Source organism: Oryctolagus cuniculus, chromosome 4 (genome assembly GCF_964237555.1).
Source record: "Oryctolagus cuniculus chromosome 4, mOryCun1.1, whole genome shotgun sequence".
NCBI classification, from domain to species: Eukaryota; Metazoa; Chordata; class Mammalia; order Lagomorpha; family Leporidae; genus Oryctolagus; species Oryctolagus cuniculus.
In genome coordinates this window covers 151,332,557-151,346,396 of record NC_091435.1, presented here as the reverse complement: position 1 = coordinate 151,346,396, position 13,840 = coordinate 151,332,557, and the positions used below count along the sequence as shown (strand labels likewise).

Sequence of the window (13,840 nt, the reverse complement as noted above, 5' to 3'; positions counted from 1 at the left end):
AACCTCCAGTTGTATGGTTTTTTAGTTTCCTAGGATGCCATAACAAATTTCCCAGACTAGAAAGCCTATAACAACAGTTTAATCTCAAACTTGTGGATTACAGAAATCTTGAATCAAGGAATTAGCAAGGTTCATTCCTCTAAAGGCTCAGAGAGAGAAGTTATTCATGTCTCTGTTGGCTTCTGATGATAACAATCTAGATACTTAGATTAAAGTTATATTACTTTTTTATATCCTCTAATTTCTGTTCCCAGTGACCTCAGAAAGGAGGGCACAGTCTCTCTCCAATGCCCCCCTCACTTTAGACCAGTTCTAAATTTGAGAGGTTCCCCAGACCACCGTAGGTCTAGTAATCCTCTAGAAGGACTCCCAGAACTCAGTAAAAGCAATTCATTATAATTGGAGAACAGTACAAATAAAGAAAGAGGCACAAAGGTAGGGATAGAATCTAGGATATTCTGAATGCAGAGTTTCCATCGACCCCTGCTGTGGAGTCATGCAGAGCAGGTTACTTTCCCAGTATCTGTGTGACATGTGTTGCCAGCGAGGGATGCTCACTTGAGCTTCATTTTCAGAGTTGTTTTGGGGGCCCCAATACATAGGCATGATTTATGGATTGCCCATCTCCAAGTCCACTGATACCTCATGACCCTTAAATCCCATTATCTGTTTATTGCTGGTGTGATTATCCTCCATACCCCCCAGCACTACATAACAACACTGTTACTGGGTATTTCAGATTACCTCCCTGAAACCAAGACCTCTCTTTGGGCAGAGTCAAATTATTTACTATAGGGGCTGGCACCGTGGCATGGTAAGCTAAGCCTGTGCCTGCAGCTCCAGCATCCTTATAGATTCTGGTTCAAATCCTGGCTGCTCCAACTCCAATCCAGCCCTCTGTTATGGCCTGGGAAAGCAGTAGAAGAAGGCCCAGGTACTTTGGCCCCTGTACCCGTGTGGGAGCTCCTGGCTCCTGGCTTCAGATTGGTCCAGCTCTGGCCATTGGGGCCATCTGGGGAGTGAATCAGCAGATAGAAGTCAGTGTCTCTCTCTCTCTCTAACTCTAGCTCTCAGATAAATAAGGTCTTTAGCATAATTATTTACTATGGAAATCATGTGAACTTTAAGATTTCTCCTTTTCATTCTTAGAAAAAGAAATAAAAACTTGAGTTGTGAGTTATTTCTCATTCAGCACATTCTTTTACCTTGTGATAAAATGTCATCATGGGAAGCTAGAAAATATTTAGAGTTCAAGTGTGTAATGAAAATGAATTAAATAAATAGAAGAATGTGCTATTCATTTTTTTAAACTACTGATCTCTGCTTCATGACTAACTTCAGTCTTTTGTCACTGCAAAGTGAAAAAGCTGAAAATATGCATATTACTGAACATATCTCAGAATCTTCAGTTTGTATGTTCATTTTTTATGATTCTTAAGAATTAACTCGGTGGTGTGTTCCTTACCTAGAAAGCGTTTAAAAATACTTGTTTTATGGAGCAGGTGTTCAGCCCAGCAGTTAAGGTGACTGTGTTCCACACTGGAGTGACTGGGTTCAGTTCCCAGCTCCAGCTCCTAACTCTTAACTTCCTGCCAATGCAGACCCTGGAAGCCATTACCTAATGGCTCAAGTAGTTAGGTCCCCACCACGCGTGTTATTGGATTGAGTTCCCTGCTTCTGGCTCCAGCCCCTGCCTCAGCCCCGTCCCAGCTATTGTAAGCATTTGAGGAGTGAACCAGTGGGTGGGAGCTCTCTCTCTCTTGCCCTCAAATAAATGACTTTTTTTTTTAAAGATTTATTTATTTATTTGAAAGTCATGGTTACACAGAGAAAGAAGGAGAGGCAGAGAGAGAGAGAGTCTTCATCCGATGGTTCACTCCCCAGATGGCCACAACGGCCAGAGCTGCAATCCGGATCAGGAGCCTCTTCCGGGTCTCCACATGGGCCACCTTCTACTGCTTTCCCAGGCCACAGCAGAGAGCTGGATTGGAAGTGGAGCAGCCGTGTCTCGAACTAGCGCTGCAGGCCAGGGCGTTAACCCACTGCACCACAGTGCCAGCCCCAATAAGTGACTTTTAAAATACATTATTTTAATTTCTATTTTCTAAAATGTCTTTCTTAAAACCATTCACTTTTGTCTTGAGATAGACATTGTATATATGAATTATATTCCCTGAAGGTACATTGTAACACCAGAAATCCATGTTAGTGTTTCCTTGTTTTAGAAGAACCTTAGAATCATAAGGCTCATCTGTGTATTTATTCATCTCTGTATCTTCTAATAATATGATTGTGACAGGGTTGCTAAAATAGTGCACAATAATAAATGGCAACACTATTTTAACTTTTACATTTCTTCCAATAGATGAATGAACCAAATGCCTATGGAAATACACCTCTTCATGTAGCCTGTTATAATGGACAAGATGTTGTAGTGAATGAACTCATAGATTGTGGTGCTAATGTAAATCAAAAGAATGAAAAAGGGTTTACTCCCTTGCACTTTGCTGCTGCATCAACTCATGGAGCACTGTGTTTAGAGCTTCTGGTTGGCAACGGTGCCGACGTCAATATGAAGGTAGGAAACATAATTAGAATCCATATTTAAGTATATAGTAGTGCACTGTTTAAAATAATATCAATAATGAATACCATTCAGCAATAAAAAGGACAAACTCAAGAACATGGATAAATCTTAAAAATATTATGCTGAGTGAAAGCCTTACGCAGAATATGTACACTGTTTCCATTGATGAAAGGTTCTAGAACATAAATTCCACTTAAAGGGGGTTCTAAATCTATAGTTCTAAATCTCTAGAGGGGAGGAGTGAAACAGATACAAGGTGATATAAGCTAATGGTAGTGTTTTATTTTTTCAGTAGGACTTTGTATTACATAGATGAGAATTTGTCAGAGCTCATAAGCTGGTACGTTTAAGATCTGTATGCTTCATTGTGAGTGAATTTTCTCTTAGATGGAAATTAAACACCCAGTGATATGTTTAGAAGTGATGCATGGTGATGCCTAAGATTAACTTTAAAAAGTACCAAACGATTGATACCTAGTAAAATGTTAGCTGTAGGAGTCGGTGTTGTGGCACAGTAGGTTAAACCTCTGCCTATGGTGCTGGCATCCCATATGGGTGCCAATTTTATCTCCCAGTGGCTCTACTTCTGATCCAGCTCTCTGCTGATGGCTTGGCCTGGGAAAGCAGTGGAAGATGGCCCAAGTCTTGGGCTGCTGCACCTGGCTCCTGGCTTCAGATTAGTCCAGCTCCAGCCATTTCGGCCATATGGGGAGTGAAACAGCAGATGGAAGACCCCACTTTGTAATGTTTTGATATTTTTCCTGTTATGAAATTTTTCAATTTTTCTGTTGAAATTTTTCTTAATGCTAGAAAAAACAGTAGTAGCAGGGTGTTACACGTGAGGAATGAATGGTTGTTCCTTGGTTTTTCTTTAAGGGAGGGTCACAATCACTTTTTTTTTTTTTTTTTTTTTTTTGACAAGCAGAGTGGACAGTGAGAGAGAGAGACAGAGAGAAAGGTCTTCCTTTGGTGAGCCGTTGGTTCACCCTCCAATGGCCGCCACAGCCGGCGCACTGCGGCCAGCGCACTGTGCTAATCCAAAGCCAGGAGCCAGGTGCTTCTCCAGGTCTCCCATGGGGTGCAGGGCTCAAGGACTTGGGCCATCCTCCACTGCACTCCCTGGCCACAGCAGAGAGCTGGCCTGGAAGAGGGGCAACCGGGACAGAATCCGGTGCCCCAACTGGGACTAGAACCCAGGGTGCCAGCGCCACAGGCGGAGGATTAACCTATTGAGCAGCAGCGCTGGCCACAGTGGCCATTGGGGGGTGAACCAACGGCAAAGGAAGACCTTTCTCTCTGTCTCTCTCACTGTCCACTCTGCCTGTCAAAAAAATAAATAAAATAAATAAATTAAAAAAAAAAAAAAAAGGCAGAGTTACAAGGAGGCAGAGACAGAGAGAGAGAGAGATTCCATCTACTAGTTTACTCCCCAAATGGATGCAACGCCTGGAGCTGAGCCTAACTGAAGACAGGGTCAACGAGCTTTTTCAGGATCTGCCATGCTGGTGCAGGGACCCAGGGACTTAGACCATCTTCTGCTTTCCCAGGCACATTAGCGGGGAGGTGGATTGGAAGTGGAGCAGTCAGAATTCAAACCGGTGCCCATACAGCACTGCAGGCGGTAGCTTTACCTGCTGTGCCACAGCACTGGCCCCCAATATTAAAATTTTTGAAGTAATCTTGACATTACTCAGAAGCAAAGTTCACAGCCTAATTTTTGGTATTTTCTATTTTTTAGACCAGTTTATTATAAAATAGTTGAAATCTGTGTGTTAAATCTTATGGAAACAATAGAAGCTTATCTGTATCATTAGCTAATCCCATTTTATTATGCATCTTTCTCTTTATATGTTACTCTCTTTAAAGGATAAAAGTTGGGCTTTCTATTTTATATACTTCCATTAGATGTGTGAATATTTAATATAATTTTATGATAAGTCCCTTGACTGGTGTTACTATCTCTATCACAAATACCTATAATTGTTTTAGTCTGTATTTTATTTTGAAATTTAGAATTGAGAATCAGTACTAAAGAGAGATTCCCTTACAGTAAAATGCTCAAGTCCTATTTGAAATAACCTCCTTAGTGATTTAGAAAATACACTGGTGGATTTCATACATAACAAGACAATTTTTTGGCCAAGGGATTAAGATGTGTCTAAGTAGATTTGAGGACAACAGCTTATGGTATTGGTTTGGAAGTAAATTTCATTAAAGTTACCTTAATTTCACCTAAGGATCTATGACATCCCATTGATATGCAGTTGTTGAATTAATTGGTTTATTACCAAGGTTCATTGAAACAGGTTTCCCATTTTGGTAACTTCTAGGGTCTCTTCCAGTCAAAGATTACACAAATATTGTTGATAGATACGAGTTTTCAACCAACAACATGCTTATTCATTACTGAAAACTGTATTTCCTATATGCATATTTTTCAAATTGGTATTTTATCGAGCTGTAGACTGGCTAGTGGACCAGATTCCTGACACTTACACTTATCCTGTGGTATAACAAATATAGAATTGTCCTTAAAAATACCATTTTATTTTTCTTTGCTTCATCTTTTCCTCCTGCCCCATTCTCTGCTTTGTTGCTTCTGCCCTTGATTAAGTTTGTAGATGTCAAAAAATTGGGCTGTGAACTTAAGTTTGTGATAATTCAGTTTCTAAGTTTTACGTTGGTTATAAAAGTAAAATGATTGCAGATTAAAAGACAGCATAGACTTGGTCTATTAAACTTTGGTTAACATGAGTCTTGCTGTATTTGATTGTTTCATTTACATGCACACCTTTTCCTGCCAGCAGTGTTCTTTAAGAACAAATTATAGTCAGCTAAATAAAATACTTGATTTAAAATTTAAACCTAAAAAAGTAACGTGAGGGGCCAGCATTGTGGTGCAGCAGCTTTAAGCCTCTGCCCGTGATGCTGGCATCCCATATAAGCACCAATTGGAGTCTCAGCTGCTCCATCTCTGATCCAGCTCCCTGCTAATGTGTCTGGGAAAAAAGTAGCAGATGATGGCCCAAGTGCTTGGACTCTTGCCATCCACAAGGGAGACCTGGATGGAGTTTCAGGCTCCTCACTTTGGCCTGACCCACCCCTGGCCGTTGAGACTATTTGCGGAGGAACTAACAGATGGAAGGTCTCTCTGTATGTCTGTTCCTCTCTCTCTGTAGTTCTGCCTTTTAAATAAATAAATAAATCTAAAAAAGTATAATGTGAAAGGTGTGATGTTTTTATTGTACTGCTTTTGGCTATTTGTGAAACCAACTCTTCGAATTTTAGTAGATCTTTTTTTAATTTTGCTTAAAACTCCTAATTTGATTCTGAAATAATTCGAGGTGATTCAAAGAAATCTCTATGTTGTTTCTGCGATTCAGAGAGAAATGAACATGTCCTCCCTCTTACCATGTCTTCAGGTAGACTTTGCAGTTAGTAATCACAATCACTTTTTTTCTTTAGTAAACTTAGAGTACTTTATATGATCATTATGTAGACAGTAAAAAATGTTAACTTGCCGCCAAGTATGGTGTCATAATGACGCACTCCACTCCTTGTTAGCTATGAGATGATCTAGTTAAATTATTGAACACCAGGGCCTAAGTTTCCGCATTTATAAAACAGAAATGATGGATATCTATTTCATGTGATGTGAAAATTCAATGACTAATATAAATGTTCACTAAAGTTACATTTTCTAAATGTCTTCTTTGTGTGAATTCATGTTTTTTCAGCCAGTTTCTTTTTTGTGTGTGTGTGTTATATCTTTAAAAATAACTCTAGGTAAAAGATAAACCTTGAAAATGAAGGTGCATCATTTGGGGAACATTTTGAAAAGACAAAACCAGAATCTTTTTGCTAAAATGCTTTTGTGCTTTTTGTTAAATAAAATGACAGTCTGTTATAAAGGTTCTGGTGTGTGATAGGGACTTTTCTCAAAAGATTATTCTGTCTATGAAGTATAATAATATTATGCTGATTTTCAGTTGAGGAATTGTAGGCTTCAAGACAGTGGGCAGTCTTGCTTGTGTTCAGTGTAAGAGCTGAAGTCCATATTCAGGCTGCTCTGACTCTGGAGCCCATGCGTGCACGCATCCTCTCTTCCTCCTACCCTGCCTTCCTCACACTGCCTCCAGATTAGGAATTCTTTAAGATTCCCTGCCAGTTGGATGGCTTGTTTACTCAAAATACTCATGAAAACATGGAATCAAATACCTAACTAGGTATTTACAGTGTTGCTCTAATACTCCATTTTAATGACATGCTGATTTCTTAAAGAGATTGGCATTGTACATTGTTAGTATAAATTTAAACAGTGGTCACAAAAGGGGTGCTGAATATTACCAGGGGATTAGGAGCTGCAAAACACTTCATTTTCTTTGTGTTGTTCACAAACATGGTTTGATTAACCAAAAGATTTTAAAGAATAAAATCATCATCTGTCTCGAGGGTTGTTTGTCTTTATATTTAGCACTCCTTTAGAATCTCTAGGTGGAATATACATATGCACAACCAGTCTGACTTATTTTAAGTAATTAAATAAATTAGTAATATTTATTACAAATAAATATATCTATAAATAGATACATATAGTTTTTAAGTGAATTATACTGGCCAAAATTGACTCTAATACTCAATTTTCCTTGGATGACTGGGAAGGAGGGAGATTGAAGGTTTTTTGGGATCAAAAACACTGGAACAGTGACAAATTGTGTGTCTGAGACTGGAAAGTACTTCTTAGCAGTAGCATTCGTGGTTAATGACCTTTGTTGAATCATAGAGTCTCCTTGTACTTCAGCTGCCCCACACATTAAATAGATTGATACAAAGTTTATAACCTACATACCGCACAGAGCTTTTTTAAACTGTGGGCATAAGTTTTTTGTGTGTGTATTTGTGCCTTTTAATACACTTGCTATAATACTTCAGAATATTTTACCACCATAGTCCAGCTAAATGCCTGAGTAAATCATAGAAAGCAAAGATAAAGGAGGATATTCAAAATAAAATGAATGGTTATATAATTTATCTTATGGGTATAATGGAGTAATTTTTAAAGTATTTTGTTCCATTATTTCAGAGTAAAGATGGGAAAACCCCACTGCACATGACTGCCCTCCATGGTAGATTCTCCAGATCACAAACCATTATCCAGAGTGGTAAAAAGTATTTCTGTTTGTTTTTATTTCTTAAATGTAGTAAAAACATCCACAAAATAAATGGTACTGAATAGCAGTCTGTATATTTTTAATATTTGATTTCACATTCACGATAATCAAATATTAGATTATAAAATACCATGTGTATGCATCTTTTGTAATTTTTTATTTTCGTTTTGTTTCCCCTGAATTATAAGCACTGTTTCTCTTGCTGTTAGTGTTGACTTTTTTCCCAGTGCTGCTTCTTAGAAAGCTTTCTGCCAGTTGGTACTCCGTATTAACACATGTACTCTATTGCATTTTATCATTTGTCCCTTTTGAATATTTTTTGCATGATCTGTAGAATTTTAGCTTCTTTTCTGAACTTGCTTTCTTTTGTGTTTGAATTAGTACTAGACAAACTAACTTTTAGATGTAAAGAACTTTTAGCTGTGTTAAACACTTAAATCAGTATTTCCCTATCCCTGTTCCCAGGAATTGTTAGTAGTCCTCAAGTTAATAGAGGCTATGGTTTTGCAGGGGAAACCAGGAATAAATTCATGACTAAATAATTTCGAAGCACTATGTGCAGTCTTATTGATGTACAAAGTATGCACATTAACGTTCCACGGATTTTTGCTATAAAGAAGTTTGTCTAATATTGTTTTCATAAATTGGTTTTCAAACTTACTGGACCCAACAATCCTTTGTCAATTTAAAATGTGTTAAAATCTTAGGCTCAGTTCACAGAATTGCTTTCAATATAAATCTGTAAATATGATCTGAATGGAATCTAGTTAGAATTAGTTTGTGCTTGAACATCATTGTTTGCAACTTTCTGCATACTGGGCTTGACTTGATCATGATGTAGTTGAGTGTCTGACAGTACATCCTTATTGCAGGGGCTGTAATTGACTGTGAGGATAAGAATGGAAACACCCCTTTGCACATAGCAGCACGGTATGGCCATGAGCTACTCATCAACACTCTGATTACAAGTGGTGCTGACACTGCAAAGTAAGTGGCACTTCAAGGTGTCGATAGCTGTCACAGGGAAATACAAGAGCAAGTGGATTGCATTTTTCTAGAAAGTGCAGCTGGAAATGTGGATTTTGTCCTCAATATTGTACTGATATTTGAACCTTTTTCATTTCATATTGACATTGTGGTAGATTAGTATGTTTAAATATGATTTTATTTGGTAAGCCAACATAAAATATTTTTACATATTTTACCCCACTTCTCTCACATGAGTAAACAGTATGCAGTTTTTAATTTTTGTTATCTATTTTTAATCCAGGAGTACTTGAAAGACAAAAAGTGTTGTACATAGCACACACTTTTCCTCATCATCTAAATACTATTTGTAAATAATAGTTTTCAAACCATACTATGTGGAGCTCAGGGATGCCATGATTACTACTACAAAGAATCCTTTCCCCCCAATTTGACCAGAACAAATCCATTTTATTTATTTTACATGTTTTACTTTCCATGTAAATGTTTGAAAGATAGATCCTCCTGTATATACTGTCCAAAGTAAATGCCCACTGAAACCAGTGTTGGTCATACCTGTGTGTATTTTTATACTTACATCACGTTTATATGTATTCATTAACAAATTTTAAACCTTTCATACTTTCAATAAATGATATGCTACTGTGCATATCTTTACAACTTCAGAAAGCTTTCTTTTAAAAGATTTATTTATTTATTTGAAATTCAGAATGAGAGAGTAACACACAGAAATAGGTTTTCCAGCCCCTGGTTCCCTCCACAAATGGCTAAAGCTAGGAGCCAAGAGCTTCAGCTGGGTTCCCCAGGTAGGTGGCAGGGGCCCAAGCACTCAGACCATCTTCTGCTGCTTTTCCCAAGCCATTAGCAAGGAGCAAGCTGAATGGGAAGTGGAGCAGCCAGGACATGAACTGGTGTCTTTACGGCATGCCAGTGTCACAGGCGGCAGCTTTACCCACTATGCCACAATACCAGCCCCTAAAAATATTTTTATGTTAACTTAATGGTTTAGCCAGGGAAGTATAAATTTGGGACTTTTTTCTCACCTCTCCAAGCTCTGGCTCATTCATTTCATGGAATAAAGATTTCACTATAAATTCCCATTTACAAACAGGAGTTGCTTCTGATTTTTCACTATTACAGAATTACTTCAGTGAACATTCTGGAATATGTTGCCATATTGCAGTGCTTTTCAGTTGGGAGTTGTTTCATGGGAGTGAGTTTTGTTCCATCAGCAAATGTACAGACATTTTTTTGATTGTCATAATTTATAAAGGAGGGCATTGTTGATATCCTGTGTGTAGAGCCGAGTAATGCTGCGGAATGTCCTGTATGCACAGGAGAGCCTCCTTCAATGAAGTCCGTAATGACAGGAGTGCTAAGGTTTAAAACCTGCTTGTTAAAAATAGCTACGTAATAAGTTATGCCCACCTTCAGTTCCGGGCTTGGCCAAATTGCTCTCCAAAGTATTAGAGATTTGATTCAGTTACCTTTCACTACGTAGTCTGTAATTTATTTAATTGCATATGTGTGTGTGTGTGCGCGCGCGCGCGTGTGTGTGTGTGTGTGTAGTAATGAAGGTACTGTCATGTCAACTTCAGGCGCGGCATACATGGAATGTTCCCCCTCCATTTGGCAGCCTTAAGTGGTTTTTCAGATTGCTGCAGGAAACTTCTTTCTTCAGGTGAGTTGAACCTTTATAGATTTTTTTTTCTTTTTCTTTTTTTAAATCATCTCCCTAAAACGTTCAAAATTTTAAGACACTCTCTTTATCCTGCTTTCCTGGAATTACATATACAAGATGGGTCCAGGTATAGATCACTCATTAACGTTTCAGACAACATTATGTTCTCCTGAAAGTCAGTTTCCTCTTTGGTTCTGGGAAATGTTTTATTTTTTCTAGTGATCTTCTCTATTGGGAAGTGGAATGTGGAATACTTCAAGAACAGCTCCTGTTAATTGATGGTAGTTGTCTTGGATATGTCTGGAAGCAAAATATCTTGATTTGAATGTCATACTAGTCTTGGTTTCTATTTAAAAGCCATTTAACCATAACTTTGTGGTTTGTGAAATGATGCAGTGTCTACTTAGTAGCTTAAAATCATAATTGATTTGAAAAGAATAGGATCAATATCTTTACATATTCTAAATTATGATCCTTGTTAAGTGCATAGAATTACTAAAGATAAAATAAGACTTAATTGATTTTAAATGGTTTTCTATTTCTCATAGTGTTAAGAAAGTTGAAAAAATTGTATGTTTACACTCACGTATGTACTGGAAGAATTAGAACATTTCAGTGAAAATTCACATTATGGAGTGAGACAGATACATCTGAGTTTTTCTTAATGATATTTTTTAAGTGAGTTAATTCTGTTTTAATTTTTTCAAGTGTATGTGTGTCCACAAGTATTCACATGCTCATTTTCCATGAAAGGGAATATTAGAATCTCTTCTTAGTTTAAGAATCACAGAAAACAGAATATCTATAACTTTTTATCATTTCTATTAAAATATAATTCATATACTCTACCAACCATCCATTTGAAGTGTACAAGTCAGTATTTCTAATATATTTATGGGAGCACATAACCATCATTATAATCTGTTTTAAAACATTGCCACTCCCTGTCAAAGAAGCACCTTTAGCAGTTAGGTTTTATTACCCCCCTTCCCCAGCCCTACACAATGTTAATCCACTTTTTGTTTCTAAATTTGCCTGTACTCAACAGTTCATATAAATCAGGAGTGGGGAACCTTTTTTCAGCCAAGGGCCATTTGGATATTTATAACATCATAGACAGGCCATACAAAATTAGCAACTTAAATATTAGCCTGCTGTACAGATTGATTGAATGTCAAGTCCTGCCTGTGTTGCTTGGCAGAGCCATCCAGATGATTTTGTGGGCCTTACGCATTCCCCATCCCTGATATAAATGGAATCACCCAAAATGTAGTCTTTGACTGGTTTCTTTCAAGTAGCATAGTGTTCCCAAGGGGCACCCATGTATCTGTGTCAGTACTTCACTTTTATTGCCAAATAATATTTCATTGTATTCTCTGGACTTTTAAACAAGCATTCTAGTTTGGGCCCAAAACCCCAATCCATTATTGCTAATATTTTTGTAATACTACACATTATTCATATATTTTTCTCATCAGTCATTTTGTTCCTATCTAGAACTCATAGTCTTGTTTGGTATTGGAGGAGAAGATGTGAGTCTTAGCATAATACTTTAAAACAATACATCTGTAATAGTTCTGTAATACAGATGAGGTATATTCATTTTTGTAGGATTTGATATAGATACTCCAGATGATTTTGGCAGGACCTGTCTGCATGCAGCTGCAGCTGGAGGGTATGTGTTAACCATTCTTTGTTTCTTTAAGAATAAAGTGTCTGTTCATGACAGTTTTCCTCTTTATTGTTTATTAGTTTCTGTTCACAAAGTAGAAAACTCTAACAGGAATAGTTTCAGAAAAGAAAGTATAAGATAGAAAAATTGCTATTTGCATCTTCCAGCTATGTCATAGGTTATGAATAGGAGAGAGAATAAAACTACAAAGGAAGTATTGCCTTCCATGAGAGAAGTAATTGCTGGATAAATGAAAATAATTATAAACTGATTTCTCACATTAGAATATATAATACATCTTAGGGAGCAAGTGTTTATAGCTTGGTGATTAAGATACCCACATCCCACATTGGAGTACTGGGGTTCTGATCCTGGCTCCAGCTCCTGATTCGCACTTTCTACCATTGCAGACCCAGCGAGGCAGCAGAGATGCCATCCACATGGAGACCTGGATTGAATTCCAGGCTCCTCCAGTCTCAGCCACTGCAGGCATTTGGGGGAGTGAACCAGAGGACTGGAGCTGTCTTTTGTCTCTCAAAATTTAAAAATTATTTCCATGTATACATACACACACAGACATATTTTTCCATATATACTTGTGTGTGTGTGTGTGTGTATAATGAGAAAATATTAGGAATATTCTCAGTGGTAATAGTGCTCTGTATTTTTAAAATCGTATTGTCGGCCGGCATCGCAGCTCACTAGGCTAATCCACCGCCTGTGGCGCCAGCACACCGGGTTCTAGTCCTGGATGGGGCGCCGGATTCTGTCCCGGTTGCCCCTCTTCCAGGCCAGCTCTCTGCTGTGGCCCGGGAGTGCAGTGGAGGATGGCCCAAGTAAGTGCTTGGGCCCTGCACCCCATGGGAGACCAGGAGAAGCACCTGGCTCCTGCCATCGGATCAGCGCAGTGCGCCGGCCGCGGCGGCCATTGGAGGGTGAACCAACGGCAAAGGAAGACCTTTCTCTCTGTCTCTCTCTCACTGTCCACTCTGCCTATAAAAAAAAAATAATAATAAAAATTGCCAGTGATTTCAGAGGACAACTTTGCTAAACTAAGAATACCAACAAACCAATCCAAATTGTAAGGAGGGATTGTGAGCATGTTTCTGGCTCCCATGTTCTTCCAGAGTCACTAGAAGACCTACCCTCCAGTTAAACCAAAGTTTCTATAACTTGCCTACAGAGAGAGGGACAACAGGCTTGAATGTCTGACCTCAGGGCAGTTAAAGTTTGTATTGTAATATAAAAAGTTCATGTTCAGGTTTATAAAGATTAAATTACAAGAGAACCCATATGTGTAATGTACTCTCCTACAGTTTTAACTAAGGTAACATCTGAGTAAACGATCATAGTTTGGAAGAAGATAAGGAAAAGCTGACTTGGGACATTATCATGTTTTCAGATTTGCTTTTTTAAACCCAGTTAAGTTAATATTTTTTAAAAACTTCCATTTCAACCACTTTAAGTACATTGTTCCCTAAACCTCCTTAGAATCTCTTTTACAAGCATAATCTTCCTTTTAAACATGACAACATGATTCATTGATTATATTTTATCAGTGTGCCAATATGTACATGGGCGCTTCAAGAAGTTCAGGGAAAATGCACATTGTCATTTTTTCCCTTAAGATTTATTTATTTGAAAGGCAGAGCAACAGAAAAAAAGAGATCTTCCATCCTCTGGTTCCCTCCCCAAATAGCCACAGTAGCCAGGGGTGAGCCAGACTGCAGCCAGGAGCCAGG

General features: G+C 38.1%; 1 protein-coding gene across 10 annotated transcripts in view; it reads left to right on the top strand.

Moving 5' to 3' along the window:
- The window catches only part of ANKRD28 (ankyrin repeat domain 28), a 185,182-nt gene that overhangs the window by 130,379 nt on the left and 40,963 nt on the right, over window positions 1-13,840 (top strand). For all 10 annotated transcript variants that reach the window (XR_011388213.1, XM_008266038.4, XM_008266039.4 and 7 more), the window contains 5 exons: window positions 2,366-2,578; window positions 7,671-7,749; window positions 8,631-8,745; window positions 10,344-10,426; window positions 12,038-12,101. Coding sequence is in view for 9 of the 10 variants with exons in the window: in XM_008266038.4 (XP_008264260.2) it covers window positions 2,366-2,578; window positions 7,671-7,749; window positions 8,631-8,745; window positions 10,344-10,426; window positions 12,038-12,101 (554 nt within the window). In the remaining variant the exon portion in view is untranslated. The remainder of the gene's footprint in view (window positions 1-2,365; window positions 2,579-7,670; window positions 7,750-8,630; window positions 8,746-10,343; window positions 10,427-12,037; window positions 12,102-13,840) is intronic.